At 44.1% G+C, this 24,231-nt stretch overlaps 1 protein-coding gene across 1 annotated transcript in view; it reads right to left on the minus strand.

The window, feature by feature from the left end:
* Positions 1–4,810: 4,810 nt before the first annotated feature.
* The window catches only part of AK4 (adenylate kinase 4), a 42,173-nt gene continuing 22,752 nt past the window's right edge, over positions 4,811–24,231 (minus strand). The window contains exons 2-5 of the mRNA XM_040978637.1: positions 16,348–16,467; positions 7,692–7,864; positions 6,825–6,943; positions 4,811–5,726 (exon numbers count right to left, since the gene is read on the minus strand). Of these exons, the coding sequence (XP_040834571.1) occupies positions 5,612–5,726; positions 6,825–6,943; positions 7,692–7,864; positions 16,348–16,467 (527 nt within the window). The 3' untranslated portion in view covers positions 4,811–5,611. The remainder of the gene's footprint in view (positions 5,727–6,824; positions 6,944–7,691; positions 7,865–16,347; positions 16,468–24,231) is intronic.

Below are 24,231 nucleotides of genomic sequence, written 5' to 3' on the forward strand. Positions count from 1 at the left end.
ACCAAAACAAATTTTTGTGTAACCATAAAGTCAACAAGACAGAGATATAAAATCCTCCTGCAAGGATGAGGCATGACTGTCTTGATACTTCAGCATACTTCACATTTTTCCATCCAATGCAGCTTCTCTATACCAGGGTATGGCATGGAAGCCTCGAGAATTGGCTTGTCCAGCTACTGATGTTAGCTGGTATCTGGCTGGAACCAATTAATGAGAAGCCCCCAGAGGTGGTAAGGAAGCGAGTATTTGCAAGAGGCCAGGGAATGTGTCTCCCCTCTCATGACCTCAGAAAACTTTGCTTGCAGAGGCTGCATTTCCTCCACAGATGCAGCTCCCATCAGACAAGTCGGCTGAATAACCTCTGGTATCTGAGCTGGGAGTCCTACCATGTAAACCCCTCATCTGTGAAACAAGGCAAGAATCTGTTCACACCACCCACAAAATTAAGCAATTGGCATTAAATGCTGCCCAAATAAGAAATGTCAGGGTATGCAGAAATGGATATGGGATCGACACTGCTGGAATAAGGATTTTGTATTGCTGCCAACTCTCACCTTAGCCACCTATCTATGTGTGTCTTATTTTCCTCATCTGAAAATTGGAAATAACACTTTTGGTGATGTCATGGTTATCGAGTGGCATAAATGAGTGTTAAATATGAAAATGCATAAATGAGCCAGTTAAAGAATTCAGTTATAAGCAGGGGGAAAATTCTTTATTTCTATCAAATTGAAAGTATGAATCAATCTTTAAGCAAGATCATCAAAATCATCAATAATACAAGTAGTACTTAGGAGAGCACATACTACAGGTTAAGAAGCACAGACACCAAGACTGAGCAGGCCAGCAACTGCCACATGGAGGGGTAGCACTGACATTCATAGGACTGCTGGGAAAGCTGACACCTCAGGGAGAGTAGACCAGATGCTGCTCACACAGGGTCCACTGGACCACCACCAGCACTCAACAATCCCCCCACAGACCTGTGCACCTCCAAGTGAGAATATGTAAAAATTAGTAGTACAAAGTCTCAGAAAACTAGAAAAGCCCTGCAAACACTGAAGTCCTTGGAAACTACATGAAGACCGAGTTTTTCATTATCCTTCCCCATACTCTTCTCTGACTTGATAGCCAAAGTTTTAAGAAGAAAGGTCTTACAACTACTTAGACATACACCAACCCCAGGAACAATGTTCTAGGTGGGATACTGCTTGGTATAATTTTAAGAAAAAATTGACTGTGCTTGGGGTCACCCTAATTATTACCAGAGGAAGAATTCATACTCATGTCCTATAAATGTTTTCACCTTTTGCACCCATCTCTCTTTCACATTCAACACACACGAACATACTGAGGCACTCCTTGAAGTATACAGATGATATTTATTCTGGCAAGAATTGGGCAAATTGGGCCCTGCGCGGTGGCGCAAGTGATTAAAGGTCCTCGCCTTGCACGCCCGGGATCCCATATGGGCGCCGGTTCTAATCCAGGCAGCCCCGCTTCCCTTTCAGCTCCCTGCCTGTGGCCTGGGAAAGCAGTCGAGGACGGCCCAAAGCTTTGGGAACCTGCACCCGCGTGGGAGACCCGGAAGAGGCTCCTGGCTTCGGACCGGCACAGCATCGGCCGTTGCGCTCACTTGGGGAGTGAATCATCGGACCGAAGATCTTCCTCTCTGTCTCTCCTCTCTGTATATCCGCCTTTCCAATGAAAAAATAATAAAAATAAATCTTAAAAAAAAAAAAAGAATTGGGCAAATTGTTACATGAAAGATAAGTTCTGGCATTATGGAACAATTTTAATTATGTCTGATCAGATGCAGGAAGCAGGTTTTTTTTTTTCATAGTTGAAATACAGCTCCATTAACATCTGGGTTTACATATTTCTCATCTGGAAACCAGGCTGGGTCAGTTATTCATGAGAAGGGGACAAATCACATTCTTTTACTAAAAGAATTATCTGTTACTGATTCTTCTTTCGAGACACCACATAGACCAGGTTACTGAAAACAGAGGAAGGAAACTATTAATGCTGTGCATAGAACTCGAAGATTGCCTCTGCAGCCTAAGCTACTGAAGTAAGGAAACAGTGAGGAAATGAAATTCCTCGAGGGGATGTGATTGGCACCCAAGATCCTGTAACCAAGCAGAATAGACAGGAGGCCTCTTGGCACCAAAGTTCCAGAAGCAGATTCTAGGATAAAGTAAGTATCTTGCTGAGAACAGGGAGCTCAAACTAGCAAAGTTTAAAAAAAGAAACTTTTACTCTCCAGACTAAACCCTATATGTACATAAGAACATGCTTAATTAAATAGGATTGTATTCGTTTTTAAATGTATAAGGTAAAACAATTGAAATTGCTGCCAAGTGAACCCCAGACACATAGACAATGCATGTGATGCACTTAGCATGGAGAAAACAACTGCAAACGCTCATGCTTTAACTTGCAAAACCTGGAGTCCGTATGATTAAAGCAATGGTATCCAGTAACTTTTTGACAAGCAAATCGAGTCAAATATTGAGTTCATGTGCCAGTGAGTCCAAATGCACAAATGCAATACTTGTGGTTTGCACAGGTCTTCTAGTTAAAATTATGCATGGTAGGTAGCATTCTGCCCCCCACGCCCCTTGGCTAATACTAGAGCTTCTTTGAGCTTGGCTGCTAGAAGGTGGCAGGAGAGCAATCCCTGGGGAAAGACAATAACATAGTAAGCAAAGTCTCCCCAAGGTTGTCACCAACATTATGCAGAATAGAAACATGGGCAAATTGTGGAATCTGACATCCAAAATCATAGTCAAGTACAATGAAACTGGACTTCAGTGTTCAATCACCATTTCTCTAACTACTAGAGGGCTGGGGAAGGGTCAAACTCTGCCTCTAGCAGCTTGCTATGCTATAAAACACAGGGTTGAAAGGTACAGTCTAACCTCGGAGCATGCCCTACATCCGGGACCTGGGATGGATGGGAAACTGGGTGGGCCTTCTCCCTTAATATCCTCCTTTAAACATGAAGGAAACAATATGGAAATAATAGTCTTACCCACTTTCCTACAGCCCTTGAACCTTTCTACCCTAATTAGCTATGTAAAGATAGTCAAAAATATAAAAAAGGAAAAAGGTGCAGTCTTACACACCCTGGTGAATGGCACTTCATGCTAGTCTTGATGTGAGGCCACAAGTAAAGGCAAACACACTGAAGTCTGGCTTCTTTGTGATAACACATGGGTAGTTAACAAGAATAAACTTCTACAACAGGAAAACCTAGGGTAAGTCCCAAGATATATGATCCCAGTGGAGCAGCAGCCTGGGCACTTAGACAAGAGGCTTTGTATGCCTGGTCCGTTACTATGTGGTTGAGCACAAGATCCTGCCTATTTCACAGGATGCTAAAAAGACTCCATGAGAGAAGTGCACACTTTGCTGAGCAAAGCTTCAGTAAAAAGTAACTGTTTTAAGTTTGCCTTAGTGTTAGAAAGTAAAAAGCAGACCAGGGCTTTCAAGCGGAAAGACTGATGGGGCCATGGAAAGCAAATTAAATCAACAGTTGAGCAGATGGCAAATGTGGGGATACTATATCCAAACCACTCATTTTGCTTACTCATAAAGGGACTGCATGGAAGGCATTAGGAGGAAAAGCAGGGCAAGAATATCCCCTTACTCTGTCAAATTTTCAAGATAATTTTAAGTTTCACAAAATCACTTAGGAAAGGTTAGAGGCCTGAAGAAAGTTAGAAACATGCAATTTCTCTGCTTCATTTAGCAGGACCTTCAACTGCCAGGCAATTGCAGCAGCAGAAAAACTCCTACTGAGATGTAGTAAGCCCTGGTTGGAGAGGAAGGGGCGGATGGATGGAGCAGGAGAGCAGATTCACGGTCAGGCCATTTCTCACAGTCCAAAGCTAATGTGTGCTATGGCATATCAGCTTGTTATAAAGAGAAACGAAGAAAACAAGCGTTTTCCTCTTATGATGTAGTCCCATAACAGTGAATCACTCTGAAGTGTGGAATTTTCTTCATCTCACATTTGTTTCTCTATACCTGGTCTGCCAGGAAACCTGAGCTTTATGTATGTCTCATCTTCACCCTCGCCCAATCATTGCATTGCATTCAAATGTAGCTCTTCCAAAGTGCTGAGTTAAATACAATGCATGTTTCATGAACCTGAACTGGGTATGTTCACTGCACAGCCATTTCACTATGATTGGAAGGATGAGGCAGGTCCTCATCCCTCTGAAGGTAGCTGAAGGAGGTCCACCTGGAGTGGGACTGGAAGGAACTGCAATGATAGGAAGTATTTATAAGGAAGATGCCTATGGATCTTCCTACGGAATAGGACTAATGTGTTGCAACATCACCTGACAGGCTGAAATGGTTCGTTTTCTCACAAGAAAGGATGGCTCTCTCGAAGGGACAGTCAAGATATATGCAGAGGGATACATATTTTCAAGGGAGAAGGAATAAATGTTACTTTATAAAAATCACTCCCTATAGGGGAGTACGAATTATACAAGGTAACCACCAATAGACACCAGGCAAGTCTTGTTTTATTCATATTACATTAATAAACATTGCTAGACTTTATGGCCACCCCATTCGAAGCATCTTTCGAAGCACCTTTGGAATGAGGAACGGGATTTTGTTTTTCTGTAATTGTAGAGCGGTCGCACTCGGCTCTAAGCATGGCTAATGCAATGTTCTCCTCATCCCCACAGGTTCAGTTCCCTTCACCAACTATTCATAAGTTTCAGTCACTCAGGGATAAACATCATCATATGTAGCAGCATTTTCAAAACACAATTAGCTATTAGTCCAGTAATTCCATACGGTTTTATTTCTATTCTGAGATCTTTATGAAGGTGGACGTTCACCCCGCCCTTTTAAGGATTCCTAGAAGAGTTATAGGCGTATAACTTTTTCACAGTAAAAGGAGAATCTTCGCGCTCATGAGGCCATGCAGCGGTTTAAGGGAGACAGTTTGCACAGCTCATTTGCACAAAAGTAATAAGAGCCACGGTGACAGAAAATACAACTCTTAAAATAAAAACTCTTCAAAACAAGTACAATTCAAAATGGTTTAATCTAAAAGTTCCAAAAAGCAAAGATTCTTTGGAGCATGGATGCCGAGAAGGAATCACTCTTACTCAGGAAAACACAATCAGAGAATCACCCACTGAGAGCAACAGTTTCAATTCCATTGTCATTAGGACAACACATCCGCTAGTACCTGAGACAAAGCCTGGGACGCATCACATGTGGTTCAACAACCATGCGGCATGGGAAAAACCAGGAAATACTACCATTGTGGGTAAAAGGAGGCTGCTATGGCAGCAAGACAGTCGTCAGAAGTCAGCTGGAGCTCAGGTTATTCACCGCCTCAACACCAGCATACACTTGCTTCCTTGGGAAGGGCTGGCCACATGTGGAAGGAGACACTTCAAAGCCAGGAGGGCCTCGTTGTGAACTCTTTGTACTCAATCTTCCTATCGCTTCACCATGTAAACTAGAAAAGATGCTGGAAGCTATCGCAGCTAACTTCTAAGTTGGACACGGCACCAATACTACAGACACAATTGAATGAATGACCACATCTTCCTGGTTCTTCCACTGAGCAAGCTCAGAATGCCTGTCTGCATTTGATAGGTGTGATCTTGTTTGAGAAAAGTGTGTAAACATAAGGCCATATTTTATTAGTCTCCGTTCCCGAAAACTGGTGGAGCACTCCTCGGCTCCTGAAAAACAAAGTCCAACAAAAGGCACGTTAGTTTTTTCTTGAACTTATCAGGACAGGAAGAATCTGTACGACCAAAATGATCTTGTAGGATATAGCACACATCCCTGAGCGTCCCAATAGTCCCCTTCAGATGTATGAGCATCTCCATTGGATGGGACACACTTTTGCAATGTCATACTTGCCATGATGCTACCATTTTTCCCCTCCCCTTTAAAACATTATAAGGGGAATCCCAAATCGGATCTCAAAAGCAAATCACTGAGAGAACTGGTTAGTCTTGAACACTCTGTTTCTCATCCAGCTCCGTGCTGGAAAAGTCCATGGAAAAGTCAGCACAAGATGGTTCCCAGAGTTTGAACCCCTACACCCAGATGGAGTAGGGGGACCAGGACTGAGTTCCTTACTTTGGCTTCCTCCTAGCCCAAACACTGTTGTGGTGGCCATTTGAGAAGCAGAAGTCTGTCTCTGTCTCACTCACTCACTCACTCACTTGCTCCCTGGTTTTCTGCCTTCAAATAAATCTTTAAAAGACCATATTGTTTGGGGGCTACCAAGTCTGAAGATGATATCAACTGAGGAGATAAAGTATTGTTAAAATGTATCAGCATATGGTTTTATTTGGCTCGCAAATTTTCAATTTGTTGACAACAAGAAAATTTTTCCATACAGAAAGCCAGATTTCTACTTTTCAAAAAAGCACAGATCCTTGGCCAGCCACCTCTGTGTGGAAGCGATTGATACATCTCCCACCAGGTGTAAAACTCAGTTCTAATACCTATCTGTATCTGTGATCTTTCTAACTCTCTATATCTTCTGCCCCAGTTATCCACATGCAGGTGTGTCAAAATACAGACCATTATTTCAGCCAAACAAAAAAGGAAAAGGAAAACGACTCTAAATGCAATTTTATATATATCCAGGGTAAACATAGATGCTCAAGTTTAAGTAATTGTGTTCTGAACGGTTTCAGGACAAACATGACTTTCAGCTCCCATGTCTAGCTGTAGGGACACTCACTGGGCCTTGAAGTCTGTTGGGCTTAAGGACCTATCACCCCACCTCAACTCCATGTCCTCCCTGGGAGTCATCCACTCACTTGTATAGCTCAATGACTGGCTTCGCAGAATCCTTATACCGTCTTAGCCGGGCAGCAACTGCTTCAGGCTTATCTTCCTCTTGTTGGATTAATGCTTCACCAGTGATGTCATCAATTCCCTACAAAAACCAGAGGGATTGAGTCAGTGTGCCAAGAGCAAAAATACCCCATTGATCAGAATTTTCCATGCAGAACCACATATTGACCAAGCCTGGGCGGCAGGGGAGGAGGGTGGGAGGCACCCAACGATATGCCAAACTTATTTCCTGCAAACTAACATTCAATCTTTATGAACTGCTGGGATCTTGCTAAACATGCCATATCACTGTTGCTAAATGACTTTTTAATTCAATTTAAAACCCCATGCAACTTCCCCCAGCAGCAAACCTTTAGCTGAAGTCATTCTAGCCCTGTAAAACTGTCCATATAGCCTTGCTGAACCCCAAGTTCTTAGCAAGAAAAATTATCCCTCCCATCTTGGTTTCCACAGTCATGTTAGTACTGCCTCTGCCAGGTTACCAAACCTATACAGTGTGGCCTGCCAACAACAGCCAAGTCTAGAACACACTGAAGCCCATAGCTGAATTCAGACCTCCCACGTACGTGGCTGAGGTCCGAGTACCTGGGCCGCCTACTGCTGTCTCCCAAGGGTCTAGAGTCAGGAGCTGGAGCTGGGCAGCAGGCTCAGCTATTCTGATAAAGGACATGGATATTTTAATTTAATTTCCTTTGTCTCCCCATTGCTGATTTTGAACCATTTTGAATAAAGCTATAACACCTACTAAAAAAATAGTGTCTGAAAATTTTTTTAACCGAAATATTCCACCATGAGCTAGTCAGTCTATGAAATCATATGTGTGTTCTTACATGCACATGAGGGGGGTTGAAGTCCATATTATACACTCTTCCGCTGGGAGGGTGAATCCAACGACGGCTGAGTCGATCTTTCAATGTCTCAAATGGAATGTTCAAAGTGATCACTAAATCCAGGTCACACAGTTTGTCTAGAGCTTCAGCTTGTCCTAATGTCCTCGGAAAGCCTAAATGCAAATAAAACCACCCCAAAAAGCATGTTTAATACTGCCCCATTCCAGTGTTCTACAATGGCAGACTCAAAAGATGAAGGTGTCACATTATAAGTGTACAAAAGGCAAACTACCAATCTAATATACCAATTTAATAAAAGGTCCTGCTTTCACTCCAGTTCTGCTCTTAGGCAAGTTACATCTCCTCCATTTCTGCCTCTGTTATTTATTTTTATTGCAAAGTCAGATATATACCGAGGAGGAGAGACCGCGAGAAAGATTTTCCATCCAAGGATTCGCTCCCCAAGTGACCACAACTGTGCCGACCTGAGGCCAGGCGCAAAGAAACTCCTCCTGCTACAGGTTTCCTATGTGGGTGCTGGGTCCCAAGGCTTTGGGCCAGTATTTGACTGCTTTCCAAGGCCACAAGCAGGGAGCTGGATGGGCAGGGACTGATGTCAAAGCAAGTTAGATGCACGCCCAAATTTCATCAACAGGTGGCAGCATTTATAATTTTTCCTTCAAGACTGAACAATAAAATTCGATCCTTTTCCATTAACTCAAAGTAACCTCCTAGACAGGTTTTCTGAATGGCTGACCAACAGTATTCCAGTCCCCTAAATTAGATGACCTGTCACAAATAAATTTATAAATATAATTGCAATAGTTAAAGTAAAGCTCATTTTTGAATCCAGAAGGTTTGCTGCAAATGGACAGTTCTAGGTACGGTTCCCCAACAGGAGGACAAAATCTCCATCCCACCTTCTTTGCACAACACTATTCCTACTTCTCATCCCTTAATTTGGCCTAGATTTCTCCAGAATCAGTTGCACTATTTCCCTCCAACAAGAAAAAGATGTAATAGGTGTTAGAGCCAGCTGCCAGTGAAGTAGGTATCCACACGGATGCTAGTTCTACTTTCCATCCATCTCCTTGCACCTGGCAGAGGATGCCAAGTGCTTGGGTCCTCATATCCACATGGGAGACAGAGAGTTCCAGGGTTCTAGCTTCAGTCTGGCTGAACCCTGGCCATTGCTGTCATTTGGGGAAATGAACCAAAGGAAGAAAAGAGGAAGTGAGAAGTATAAAGGTATCCAATCATTTTGAAAGATAGGTATATACTGTCCATCTGCTGCCTTGAACAGCCCGTGCTAGGCTGAAGCCAGGAGTCTGGAATGCAATGCTTCCATGTGTGTGGCATGGGTCCAACTGTAGACATTGCTTTCTCCTGGGTGTACAGTAGTAGATCGCTAGGACTGGAGGCAGGGCCGGGATTTGACACCAAGCACTCTGAGGTGAGATACAAGTCTCCCAAGCAGTATTTCAGATTCTATGTCAAGCACTAATCCTGAATAGCAAACATGTCATTTTCTCATGAGTTTTTATTATCAAAATGTTAATCTCAAACAACTGCTTCAGTGTCAAGGCCTATATATAAAAGCATTAGTAAAAATAAAACCACTATCTACCAGTTGACTGCACCAACAGCTAAAATGATCAATGATAATCAACTCTGATTCTAAGTCCATGCTTTTCCTGCCACACTAATGTCAGCATGGTGCTTTGTGTACTGTAAGCACATAGGATTTTATTATTAAACCAGCACTGTATACCTAAAATGGTTTGGATGCAATAAATTTTCCTGGGGCTGGCACTGTGGCATAACAAGTCAAGCTGCCACCTGCAGTGCCTGTAACCATGTGGGTGCCGGTTCAGAGCTAGCTGTCCCATCTAGCTCCTTGGTAATGTCTCCTGGAAAAGCAGAAGATGGCTGGCTCAAGTTCTTGGGACCCCACACTCATGTGGGAGGCCTTTTGAAGCTACTAGTTCCACACTTCAGTCTGCCCCCAGCCTTTTGAGGCCATTTGGAGAGTGAACCAGTGAATGTAAAGTCTCTGCCTCTTTCTCCAATTCTGCCTTTCAAAAATAAACCTCTTAAGAGGCCATCATTGTGGCTTAAGTGTCTGCCTGCAGTAAGCACATCTCACCGGGGTGCCGATTCACAACCTTGCTGCTCCACTTCCATCTACCGCTCTGCTGATGGCTTGGGGAAGCAGCAGAGGATGGCCTAAGCGCATGAGCTCCTGCACCAACATGGAAGACTTAAGAAGCTCAAGACACTTCGCTTCAGGCCTGCAGGGTTCCTCTAGCTGTTAGGACAATTTGAGATGGGAACCAGCATGGAGAAACATGCTCACTTGCATTATCTCTTTCTTACTTTCCTTCTATAAGTAAATTTTCATATCTCTTTTAAAATAGACAAGACAGGTTATACATCCATGTGAGTCTTATTACTGTGCAGAGGGTCGAGGTATAGAGGAAGGTGGGTGGTACAAAACCATTCATCATTCCACTAAGCCACTGCATCTCAGCTCACTCACCTACTTGCAAGAGCAGTAACCTGGTCTGTGAAGGAGGAAGCCAGAAGTCATCTCTTCCCTGTCAAACTTGCCCTCAGCTGTTCTCACTCCTTTGTGCCCCCAGACCTTCTTCCTGGGGAAATCTGCAGCTCCCCAAACTGGGGTCCTAGCACCCACCCTTCCCCATATATCTTTTTAAAAATAGAATAGGCAACTATGCTAGCACACTGGTATTAACACACAAACTTGGTATTAACCAGGCCCACCCTGCCCACCAGCTACTGGTTATTTTCTTAATATTTGCATAGGTACAAAACAACCTACCTAGGTTGCCTAATCGGGGAAACAGACTCTCTAGATATCTAAACTTAGTAGCTTCTATGGGCTGGGTGAATCTGAAAATATGCGCAAAGGCAGAGAAAGTACAGTTTAATGTTCAAAGTGTACATAAATCTAACATTTTTAAACATTGGAAAAAAGTTAAAAATTAAGCTGTCCACACTGTCATAGCTCTAACCCTTGTCTTTAACTTCCTTCTGTTTTTTTAATAGACTTTGACATGTATTCAATTGTTTTTTAAATTTGTAAAGTCCCCACCCACTTTTCTAGCCATCAGCTCATATTTTTTTTGCTGCAGGATCATCCTGTGGTTAAAACGTATGGTTTCCATAACACAGTGTGTGGTTTTCATGCCTCTCCAGCTTTGCACCTCTAAGACAGCTCTGGGTGCCACTTTATCTAGGAGACCATCCTAACACCATTTTCCTCACCCCAAAGGAAGGTGTGCCACTTCTTCCTCTATGCCAGCCCTCATCTTTCACACTTGTCATTGCTTTCTTTCAAACCTTGTGCTACATTTGTTTCCATGGTCCTTTTCAACTAAGGGCAAAAAGCAAACTCCCTCTCAGGACCAACAATTTGATTTTTTAATGCTTAAATAAAGCTTTTCTAAGGTCCACTGAAATATTTTAAAGGCATGCTTCCTATATGGCCCTTGATGTTTTCTTGTTTAAATAAAGCCTTTCTCTGAAGACACATACAGACCATCCGTGACCATAAATAGGACACATACGATAACTACTGCATAATCAACACCTAGAGATACACTCAACAGGCTAGGTGCTATGGACAAAGGGCCCCCTATGAGGGGAGTGTGTTATGATCCAGGTCAGAAGTCACCAAAATGTGTCTTCACACTCCCACTGAGAAATAGTTGTTTTTCCTGTCACTCAACTACAGTAGCTTTGTTCCAAACAACATCTGTCACCTGCGTTTACGCAGCACACCACTCAAGTGGAGATTAATCACAAAGTCTGCAAAGAATTAGCAGAAACATGCTTTTCAAAACTTTTGAACCAAAATAAGACTGTTAATTCAAGTTTTCACACTTGAGAAGATTTAATATTTACCAATCATATGATAAGCAGGGGCCAGCATCATGGCATAGAGGTTAAAGCTGCCATCTGCCATGGAAACAGCCCATATGGGCACCAATTCATATCCCAGCTTCAGATCAAGAGTCCTACTATCTAAGATTAAGCAAAAAAAAAAAAAAATGACCAGAGCACTTGGATGTCTACCACTCACATTAGGGGCCTGGATGAAGCTCTTGCTTCATTCCTGGCTTGACTGGCCCAGCTCCACCCAGGTGTTAATGCAGGTGAAACAGCAGATGGAAGATCTGACTCTATCCCTGTGTAGCTCTTTAAAAATACATGTCAAATAAAAATCAAGCTTTGTTAATTCTTCGGGATGATAAAAAAAAACTGTCAAACCTGTTTAAAAAACAGAACTTTAAGATGTATCATTCTGAGGAACAATATTATGAAGAGCAGGCTACAAAAACAATTTTTAAGGTTCACAGATCCAACAAATAGTTGCTAATCCTTTATGAAAACCAAACACAGTTAAAAGACATTTCAATCAGAGTCTATTGTGGAAGAAGTAGGAGGAGAGAAGGGAAGGGGTGGGCGGAGACAGCGGAAGGAAAGGTGAACACCAGAAAAGAAAGCCATGTGCCCATAAAGAAAATGAGCAGAATGGCATTCACTGTGCGCAAATTCTCTCTCCAAATCAGTATTTCTTCATATTGTCATCTTAACCCAGAATACCTGCTAACTCCGCAGGCTGAATGAGCCGACTTCCACTTCTCACATCAGCAGCTCCCGGACAAGCTTAGCCTCCCTCCACTCACTTGTCATCAGGCCTGTCTACCTGCTTTCTCATTGCCACCAGCCCAGCACAGTCACACCTGCACTTTACGCCAGTGGTTCATTGATTGTGTGATAGAAGGGGCAAGTCATGGGCATGCCAGGAAGACCAGTCCCAGGGAGGCACTTAGTGAAGATGTGCACCACCTGAGGAACTGCATCCTGCTGCAGGACAATTCCAAAAACCCAGTCTGCATTCCTTAGGAATCACTCCAATTGCTTCAAACCTTCCATTGAAGCTATCAGAACAAACATCACAAGGAACCAAGATGAAATAATTAAGTGTCGGGCCCAGCCTAGTGTCCTTGCCTAGCATGTGCCCGGGATCCCGTATAGGTGCCGGTTCTAATCTCAACAGCGCCACCTCCCACCCAGCTCCTGGCTTGTGGCCTGGGAAAGCAGATGATCCAAGCCATTGGGATCCTACACCCACATGGGAGAAGCAGAAGAAGCTCCAGGCTCCTGGCTTCAGATCAGCTCAGCTCTGGCCACAGGGGCCATTTGGGCAGTGATCTTTCTCTGTCTCTCCTCCCCTCTGTATGTCTGGCTTTCCAATGAAAATAAATAAATCTTAAGAAATAAATAGGTATCCTTTTACATGCACCACATACAGAGAGACAGACGACCTGTTTATTTTTAATCAACAAGAATCTTCAGTGACCTATTGTACATTCAACATATAAAAATACACCAAGGCAGCAGAAAAATGTTAGCCATGACATTCCCTATAAGATTTTTTTTTCCTGTAGGATGTGACACTTCAGATAGAAGTCTGATCCAGAAAGCGAAATAGGGAAGTGGTAAGGTCAAAGCAGTTCTGTGCCAGTCTAGGATGGCAACACGTCTGCCCCAGCATCTGTGGGCTAGTGTCTATGCACATATTTGAGTCGGTAACCAGTGGCTCCAAGTGAGCCAAGTCCTCTGAATACCTCAGGTCTGAGATCATTTTACACTCTGGCAAAATAAACACACTCAAACATTGCACACATTCAAGCAGTCCTAATTGCAGCTTTAAATAAACAGAAAGCACTGGCTAGTTTTCATCACCAACCAGACATACACAGGTTGTAAGGCATCTCTGCCTCAAACACAAAGGGTTAATGTGTAGTCTTCTTACATTTCCAAAGTTCAAGATGCTTCCTATGAACACAAACACAAGGATGTGGGTATGCTTTCAGTGTGTCCCATAAGGATTCATGTGTGAAAAGCTTGCTCCCATGAGTTGATCTAGGAGGGATCGGAGGCCTGGCACAATGGCTCAATTGATTGATACTCTGCGTGCAAGTGCCAGCATCCCATATGGACACCAGATCATGTCTCAGCTGCTCCGCGTCCTATCCAGCTCCCTAATTGTGGTCTGGGAAAGATCAAGATGGCCCAAAGCCTTGGGACCCACCCTGCACCCACATGAGACCTAATAGATACTCCAAGCTCCTGGCTTCAGGTCGTCTCAGCTCCTCTCTGTGTACCTCACTTTCCAATGAAAATAACCTGTTAGGGTTACACCAGTTAGGGTGTTAGGCACAGCACATATCCCACACTGCGATGCCTACTTCTGAATTGTGCAGGGATGATGGCTCAGGCACTTCGGTCCCTGTCACCACATGGGAGACCTGGATAGAGTTCCAGGTTCCTGGCTTTGCCCAGTTGTTACAGACATTTCAGCAGTAAAGCATGGAACATTTCCATCTATTTTACAAGCAAATTTTTAGAAAGATTCAATTCTTCCACCACTGATAAATATTTAAGTCCGGGGTTGGGGGGGGGGGGGTGAGAGGCAACCATCCCTGAATACACACACATGCATGCAAATATTTCTCCCCCACACCCCCCTGGAAAGCACTGTGCAGGCAGGGTGGTGCTGGACTGCTTTTAACATGGACAGAGCTGACTAAACCATAGAACATTCATTATCTCCTACCGCCTCAACATGGCCTTCCCTTGGCTTGCATCCACTCAACGCCCTCCCACCCACTACTTGCAGAATGTCTCTCTACTGCCATATGGACCAAGATCATGAGTCATCTGTCATCCCAGATTCTCCTCTTGACCTTTCCACATCCAGTCACCTTTAGCACCCCCACCAGGCATGTCCTTTGCAGTGCACGTGCCTGCAAACTGTCCAACACAGCAACCCAGCTATTCCCTACCCTCCTCTCTTTGCCAGATGGACTGGCTCCAAGGCCTAAGAGAGAAACTACAACTGAAAAAATGACCAGATTGGTTTTCAAGGAGAGAGACTCAAGCTTACTCCATCAGGAGACTGACGCAGTTGACTAAAAACAGACCTGTGCTGCAAAGCAGTGTCAGTTATTCGCCCTGAGATTGGAAAAGCTGGGGCAAAAGCACACCCTGGAAGACACCCTGGGAAGCCAAATACTGTTACGTCACATTTCATGTAGTCACCTCTCAAAAAATTCAGGACCTGTACACCAGCCACAACAACTAATGACAAAACTCTCAGTGACTTAGCACCTGCTACCTGGAAAGCATTCCTGCAAGCAGCTGCCCGTCATTCATTACCTTCATGTTTTTCAAAAACTCCTTTCTGCTTCATCTTCTTATGACGAATTGGTGGGAAAGGTGGCCTGCCTCACAGTAATCGGCAGAGCCTGGCACCAGACTTAGCTATACACCTGCCTTCATGTTGGGTGTGACAAACACCTTATTTACTGGTCATGGCTTATTTACTATTAAATTTGTCATTAAAATGTAGAGTCTGGAGAAACTAATAAGTTTGAGGAAGTATAGAAGGAGAGCAAAGAAACCCAAAAGCTCAGAACTCAATAAATGCCAACCCTATGGCTGTGGCATCTGACCTCAGTGCCTGTCAGCCCTGATCAACTTCCCTCCTCAATGTACTCTCAGATGAATGGTGGCTCTACATCTAACTGCTGTTGTCTGCATAGGTCCTCAACATCCCTTAGCCAGTTATTCCAATCAGTGTGCTTCTGTATAATTAACCATCTCTCCCCTGGGCCAGAGTTAGAGAGAAAGAGGGACAGGGAGAAAGAGAGCGAGATTTTCCAACTGTTGGTTCCCTCGCCAAATAGCCACAATAGCCAGGGCTGGGCTTGAATCAGGAGCTTTTCAAGTCCACCACATGTCCAGTAACTAGATTGGAAGTGGAGCAGCTAGGGCTTGAATCCACAACCACTGGGAATGCCAGTATCTCAGTATCATAACACTGGCCCTAGTAATGAAATTTTTGTTCTTCTTTACACAGCTGACACCCCACTTGGGATATAATCACCATAGAAATATAATCACTCCTTAGAAGTTACCAATAATGCTGAAATAAGCATATCTAAAAGGTGTGTAGGGTTGGTATTATAGCACAGTGGGTTTAAGTTGTTGTGAGGGACATGCACATGCTGTATCAGGGCACCTAGATGTTAGTCCCTGGCTACTCTCCTTCTGAGTCACCTCCCTGCTATTGCATCCTGCTAATGCCCGGAGTACTTGGGCCACTGACATTCACACAGCAGGTCAGAATGGAGTTCCACACTCCCGGCTTCAACCTGACTCAGTCTTAACTGTGGCAGGACTCAGCAGATGGAGTCACTTACTATGTCCCTCTCATGCAAGCAGGTACATGCATACACACATAAACAAAACTGTTCTCCAAAGGCAACCCTTAAAATCACACTTGTTTCTTACACACTAAGAGAATTTCTCAGGTGTTCAGGCTCTGTCAATCTGACGAGTGGAAAAGGAACGTTACAACTTGTGTGCTCCATGACAGACCTCTGCCTTAAGATGAGTTACATTTATGACTTAGTCATGGTATCAGAGGTCACGCTCGAAAGACGAAGTGCAACGGGAATTCAAGGACAGTTTTCTTTGGGCCAGTGAGGGGTCTGGAGACTAACTACAGGAGAGTATGAAGTAAGGATCGCATATATGGTTTTCCACTAGGCTTACTCACCGTCCAGAAGCCAGTGCTGGCCACTCCTGCTCTCCAGCTCCGAGAGCATCAGGCGTGTGATGACGTGATCTGGGACCAAAAGGCCTCTCTCTAGGTATTTCCTGGCCATATCACCAATTTCTACAAAAGACAAGAAAGAGACACTCAACAAAGATTCCAAAATAATAGTTATGAACTCTTTTCTTTCTCATCCTCCCTGGTATAGGAGGAGAGTTGCAGTCAGCCTTTATTTTTGAAAGACTAACTTCAACAATCATGCATGGTTGCTTATTTAAATCTTTCAAAGCAGCTCTCAAAGACACTCATAGCTAAGAAGGGAGATAGAATTTGAGTAGCAACAAAAGCTGGAGGGAGGGTCACACACATCCCCCATCCACTTAGTGATAACTTGGTAGAGTCCGAGTGCTTCCTACATGGCACATGGAAGACTAAAGCAGAATGAGACTCACTTTAGGGACTACTAAGAGCACAGGCCCCAACAGGTTGCTGTCTTTTCACAAGCCTCCATCTAAGCAGATGGCAAATTGATGACACATTTGTAAAAGTTAACTAAGCATTATTTGTAGAATGCCAAGCTCATAAAAAGACAGGATTTTTAAAAAGAACACTTTGAGGAAAAAAAAACCTGTTTCTCTCTTAATTTAAAACTAACAGTTTCTCACATGTACAAATGGTGAGTGTATTGTACAGGACAAATTAAGTTTTAATCTGTACATTTCTAGGAACTAAATTTTCTTTAAGATACACACATATGAAGTCATTACTCTCCAGGAACTTACAATGAACCCTCAAAGAGCTTAGGCTAATTAAGTTCTCATAAAAACCGCAAAGCAGGATTTTACTACTAGAAAAAAACCACTTTCACCTCAAGTTTCGATAGGGCATTTGCTTCCCAGAACTTTTAAAAGATTTATTTATTTCATTGGAAAGTCAGATATATACAGAGAGGAGGAGATGTTCTGTTCGATGATTCACTCCCCAAGTGACTGCAATGGCTAGTGCTGTGCCAATTCAAAGCCTACAACTCAATTTTATCACCATTGGAAATGTAGCTCAAAATGCAGCCCCCACGGTTACAGAGGCAGCAATATTCTGCCAGAGCAGACGCAAAGACAGCTGGACATGAAAGAGGGAACAACATCCATTACTGATTACTTGCTATATAGAAAATTCTAAAGTTCCTTTAAGAGCCTCAGTAGCAACTGCTAACAGAGCAAATACTTTGAACTGAGGCACCTAGTGTGTGGATTCTTTCTATTTTGGGTCTATGAGTCGCACACACTATCTTTAGGGATTGAACAGTTTGGTTCCTAAACCCTTTGGATTATGGTTTGAGGATTAAAGGGTTCACAGGTTATGGAAGCTGGACTAAGGGTTGAGCTTGATCCAAATTTGGCCACTGGGAAGTGATCAGATTATTTTTCTGAGGCTGGAGCCTTTCTAAGATACGTGATTGTCCCTCCATCCTCTAGCGGTTAGGTATGTCAGAAGGTCCTTGGAAGTTTGGCACTGCTAACCTACCTTGGTTAGGCAAAAAAAACTATGTTTTTAAATCAACATCCAGCCCATGGCTGGGGAAGACATAAACAAAGATATCTTCTAGGATGGGAGACCAAGGTGGAACTCTGCACTGGTTTTCTAGAACTCAAGATTTCAGATATCATATGTTGTTAATTTCACAGGACAGTCATATGAGGCAAGCCAGTTCAGGAAGAGGGTAAGAGGAAGATGTGCCATAAACAAATGCTGAAGATGAGCCACAACAGGGAGAGATGGAGATGGACAGGCAGAAGAGTCTATGGCACAGACTGCAATGCTGGCCACATACAGGTACCAATTTGATTCCTAGCTGCTATAGTTCCAAACCAGCTTCCCAAATACTTTACTTGAGCGTTATGCGCCCTCGTGCGCTCTCTCTCGCCTGGCGCGGTGACCTAATGGCTAGTCCTTGCCTTGAAAGCACCAGGATCCCATATGAGCACTGGTTCTAATCCTGGCAGCCCCTCTTTCCATCCACCTCCCTGCTTGTGGCCTGGGAAAGCAGTTGAGTACAGCCCAAACCCTAGGGACCCTGCACCCACATGGGAGACCTGGAAAGAGGTTCCAAGCTCCTGGAGAAAAGAATTGCGGAAAGCATGCCTGTCACTCGAGACCAAAAAGATCTGCTTGGTAACTGAGACCTCAGGAAAAATCAACTTTAATCAACCAGAAGATGCTTGGGATCAAACCCAAACTACTGTTGGTATTTTAAGCAAGAGCAAATGAGGTCTTGTCTCATAGAAAGGTTGTCTTACTTCTGTATTTATGGTACACTGTCTTCATTATGTAACCTTAAGGACAATGACTCTTATATTTTGAAGGAAAGCTTAAGCTATGTGATGACTGAGGCAGCACTTCCCAGGGAGCTCCTGTCCCACCTCTAATCATTGCCTCATCCCAAGTTACAATTACTCAGAACAAGGAGTGGAAATGCTCTGAATATGCTGCTTCTCCAAACAACATTTCCTGCACGTCAATCAGTATCCTGATAGGTGCAATAGAGCACCCTCAAGAAAGTCAAACGGAGAGCAAACAAACCCATGAAAAACATAGGTAACATAAGGTATAGAGTGCTGTCGCGCCCACGTTTCTTATCGTCCGGCGATAAGAGGCAGACGCAAGTGAAGTCTTCTGCGGTAATCTTTATTGCGCACACCAAGATGAGGAGGGAAAAGGCTCCGACCCTGGCAGGCTGTCTGCTCTCATGTGCTGACTGGCCCCGCCTCCGCCGATGATAGGTCGGTGTCATGATTACGCAGGGTCCTGGGCGACTGGATTCGTCAGTCCCAGTGTTCATGCGCGGCCACGCCTCAGCTCACTGCGCATGCGCTAGGCGCCTGCGCAGTACCGTGAAAGCTACGTAACTCTCCATCAGGAACCAAGGTGTGGCTTTTCCGGCCAGCGCCATTTTGGGTACGGCATGTAGCCAGTACATACAGATGCGGCTGGCAACAGAGTGCAGCCAAATTCACATAAACACACAGTAGAATTGATGGCTGCCAGGAGCTGGAGAAGAGATATGGGAAGTGTAGAAATCGGCCAGACAAGAATGCACTCACCACCACTGCATTGTGCTTGAAATAGGTATGATGGCAGATTTTGTGGTACACTTTTTAGAATATATTTACTTAGGCTGGTGTTGTGGTAGCAGGCTAAATCACTGCCTAAAACACAAGCATCCTACATTAGCATCAATTCAGTTCATGTTCCAGCTGCTCCACTTTCCATGTTGCTTCCTGCTAAAAACCTGGGAATGAAGCAAGATGGCCCAAACCCTGGAGCCCCAGCAATTCCCATGGAACACATGGATGAAGTTTCTGGTTGCCGACTTCAGCCAGCTTCTGCCCCGGCTGCCTACCATATATATTCTGGTTCACTCCTTAGATACCACCAAAGGCCTGAAGTGGGCTAAGCAGGAGCCAAGAGCCAGGGACTTAATCCAGATCTCACACTCCTGCTGTATGTGTTTTAAAGCACTTTATTTTAGTACAGTAAGCTGTTAGAAGACAGGATCACGTGAGGCATGGATGGGGGGATGGTTAGAGCGGGAAAGAAGGCTAAAGCAGGAGATGCATGATCACACCTGCTTAGACATAACTGAATACACGAGATAATTGCAGGTATGAAAACTATTTTAGAAACAATGTGGACATCAGGAGTGAAGGATAAGCATGAGTAGTCACGTGATCAACTTAGAAATGCTACTCTAAGGGGTCAACGTTGTGGTCTATGACATGAGCATTCCACTTCTGATCCAGCTCCCTGCTAATGGGTCTAGAATACTAGCTGAATATGGCCCCAGATGCTTGAGCTCCTGCACCCATGTGGGAAATCTGAATTCCTGGCTCCTGGAATCAGTCTGTCCCAGACCTGACTGCAGCCATTCTGAGGAGTGGATTTAGTACATGGATGATTGTTCTGTCTCCTCCCCTCTCTTTCAAATACATACAGCAGAAATGAAAGACCAGACCATTCCTGGCACGGGAGTCCCTGACACTACTAAAGTGAGAAGAGGGAGCCCATTACCTACTCTGAAATATTACCTAGTATGAAGAGCTCAGGAGGGAAGAGATGAAGTAGAGGAAGGAGCCACAGGAGGGCGCACATGGTCTTAACCAGCCTGCCCAGAAGCCAGACCTCTCTTAAACAGCCCCACAGAGGAAAAATCATTGGAACCTGCCTCTAAATTGACTCAGGAGACATGTTCAAACAAAGCAACTGCCTTAAATCTAGGTTAATCAAACTAAACTTTTGGCTAACTTTAGTATCTGGCACCAATTTCAGCAAGCAATGAAATGATGCATATGGGCAACGCGTGATATGTGTGGACAGCAGCAAGGCTGGCTTTGCCCAAGAGGACTCTGTACCTAACCTTTGGTGTAACCTCGAAAAACAAACAAATTTCAAGCTCAGGGTTGCTAATTAAGCAACTGAAATCCTCAGGGTCATGTTGCCTCTAGTATGAATCTTTTTCACGGCCTCAAAAGATAAAGATTTAGTGCTCCACCCTGCAGTCAGAATGGCCCAGTTGGTTCATCTGAATCTGTCTCAGCCTTCAACAGGATCCCGCAGCTCACTCAGTGGTGTCCTGGACCTTTGAGATGTTTTTGCCTACTGCAGCAGCCTCCCAACTTTGTATCTTTATCCATAGACCCCAGGTCATGCCATCACAGCTCTCAAAACCAGCCACACTACCCTCCTCACCTCACCAACCTCCCCTTGACCTGGTGCCACTGTTCTCCCCTCATGCTCGGCACATCTGTGTCTTTTATTTCTCATGCCAGTCTGCTCATCATACAACAGGGAATCACTAATGTGTGTCTCATACATCACTGTCTTGGCTGCTTGGGAACGGTATTTAATATATAGCATGCATTCAATGCTTTTGAAGATGGACCATTCCTCCCAACGTCATTCACTCACTAGAGAAGGACCACAGCTAATTGTATCTTTTGCAATAGCACTAGTGACTCAAAACAGGACAGTCAAATTTATAAATGCCACAGCCGCCACGCTGTACAGATGATTAAGAACTTGCATAGGGGACTAATCTCTCCGGGTTAGAATTTCCTCAGTCACCTGCAGAGATATCAAATATTCATGTGGATCTTCTCCTGATAAATGAAACTACTGCTACGATCCAGTAACTTAACACAGAAATATTTACTGAGCAACTAATCTGTGCCAGGCTATGGCACACAGCCTTGGGTGTCAGGGAAGCTACTGAAGACACAAAAGTTGTCTTTTTTTTCTGCTCCCAATAGATTGCTCAAGCATCAAACAGTTGGCAACCTGTCCGTGCTAGCATTGTGGTGTGTTGCCTAAGCTGTTGCCTACAATGCTGGCATCCCACACAGTCTCCAGTACAAATCCTAGCTGCCCCAATTCCTGTCAAGCTCCTTGATAACATGTTTGGGAAAGCAGCACAGGATGGCTCAAGTCCTTGGGCTCCTACACCTACATGGAGCGGATGGAAGATCTCTAACTCTTCTACTCTCCCTCTGCAACTCTGCCTAAAACAATAACATAGAATAAATCATTGGTTACTACCAAGGACTAGTAACCTAGTCCTTGCCTTGCATGCACCGAGAGGATGTGGGGGCTTTAACATGTGATATATCCTTGCCTTGATCTCCACAACCACCACATAGGATTATAATACCACCTCCAGCTGTTTCAAGAATGGTATGTGATTGCTGTGTTTAAAAGAATTAGAATCCTGCCTCCCACAGATTTCATCCAAGGACAAAGAAAAGCCTTGACTAGCTAACCCTTCCTCTTCAAGGGCCAGGTGCCCATCTGCACCACTTTCCATCCAACTTCCTGCAACTGGGCTGGGCTAGCAATGGAGGATGACCTACACGGACATAGAGACACAAAGGAGGCTCCCATCTCTGGATCGGCTCAGCTCTGATCATTGCAGTCACTTAAAAAGTGAACCAGTGGTTCTGTTTTTCCTCTCCACTAATCTGTTTTTCCAGTAAAAACAAACCTTTAAAGAGAAAGGTTAAGCCACTTGCCCAGAGTAACCCAGTTAGTTAGAATAAGAAATGTGCTCCCTGTGCCCCTAGAGGGGAAGCTCCTGGTCCTGCTCTGTAACCACTGGGTGCTGTTATCTGTGACTCAACACACCACACAATACAGCAAGTGTTTCTGTGCAGGTGCATGCTACCCAACTACCAGTACCCTGCAAGCACTCATCTCCTAAATAGCAAACCTCTGATCATCCTCCACTGGACTCCACTGGCACTTTCCAAAACCACAGCTGGCACAACTCACTTCCTCTCTCAACACCAAGAATGTGTTTCCTAGCCTATGGGACAACACAGGGATGGCACTCAAAGACTCTCTGAGATGGAAACAAACTTCAAGCCGTACCTCCCACAAGAGTTCCTTCACCATCCAGACATGTGCCTAGGCAGATCAAGGAAAGACATCAGCCCTGGAGTCAAGCTATTGAAGAATCACCCCTGAGGGTGTCAACCACATTCTATTCTGGCTCCAGGCCAGATCGGAATCCTCTTCACACCTTTTATTACACTCCTCACAACATCTTATGCCAATAATATTGTTGAATTATGATCCTAAAGTGATTATGGTTTAGAAAAGCTCTGTCATTCAAACAGCAATCAGGCATGAGGAGCAATGTATCCTTTCTTTCATAGTCTCATATTCTGGCCATCCTTAAATGACCAGTTATTGAATTAAGCAAATCATTCTGTTACTTGATTACACTACATACACGGTCAATTAGTGTATACCGTCTATGGCTTACAACTGGTACTGAGTCAATGAACGCTGGTGCAGAAATGTAACAACCATAGCTGCATTTGGGTCCCAAGACATGACAAGTAAGCAACTACAATAATTGGTCACCCATGCTTACATATACCACAAATACAGATTCAAATGCACCTCATTCACACACAGTGGAACCACAAAGACAAGCTTTCACAAAGCTTGTCTACCATTTGCAAACTGCTTGCAGGTACAAGAACTAAAACTAGCCACCTCCTCTTCTGGGATGCCCAGGTAACAAGCAAAGTTGATCCCTAAAAGTTTTTTTATCAAATCACAAACTAACAAGGACCTGTAAGCAGTTTCTAAAAGAGGCAACAAAGAAAGAGTTATCACTTATTTAATAGAAAGTGATTGTAACGAATCTTTGGCACTATCAACCAAGACTTTTATCCCATCAACAGGCACAGGGGATCAAGTCGCTGACCCAAGGCTTCACCTGAGGGAGCACAGCCTTGTTGGAGTGCCTGCCAGCAAACCCCTGCCCCCACCATGTGATCCCATGCTGCTCAGCTCAAGATGGGGGCAATTATTACCAATGTGCAATCCAAGAATGCATGCAGCACATTAAGCCACTGCTTAGAATACCCTATACTGAGTGCCAAATTGAGTCCGCATGGAATCTAACTTACTGACATGGGAAGTTATGGCCCAAGTACTTGAGGTTTTTTTTTTTTTTAAGATTTTATGCATTTAAAAGGCAGAGTTAGCAAAGGAGAGAAATATTCTGTCTACTGGTTCATTTCCCAAATGACAGCAACTGAATCGGTAGCCAACATCTTCTGGGTTTCTCAAGTGGATGCAGCCACCCAAAGATATGGACCAAGCTGCATTAGTGTGGAACTGCGTAAGTGAAAACCGGCCAGGACTTGAGCCAGTACCCATGCTATGCAAGATGCTCACAGCACAGGTAGCCACTTTACTTGCTAAGTAAGGCACAGCAGCCCCTGTCTTTCCCTTTCAAATGGCATATAGCAGGTAATGTCACCGCTTTTTAATGCCAGCCTCCCATGTGGGCATCTATTTATGTCCTGGCTACCTCATCTT

This window comes from Ochotona curzoniae, unplaced genomic scaffold (assembly GCF_017591425.1).
Source record: "Ochotona curzoniae isolate NIBS_2020 unplaced genomic scaffold, NIBS_Ocur_1.0 contig_291, whole genome shotgun sequence".
NCBI classification, from domain to species: Eukaryota; Metazoa; Chordata; class Mammalia; order Lagomorpha; family Ochotonidae; genus Ochotona; species Ochotona curzoniae.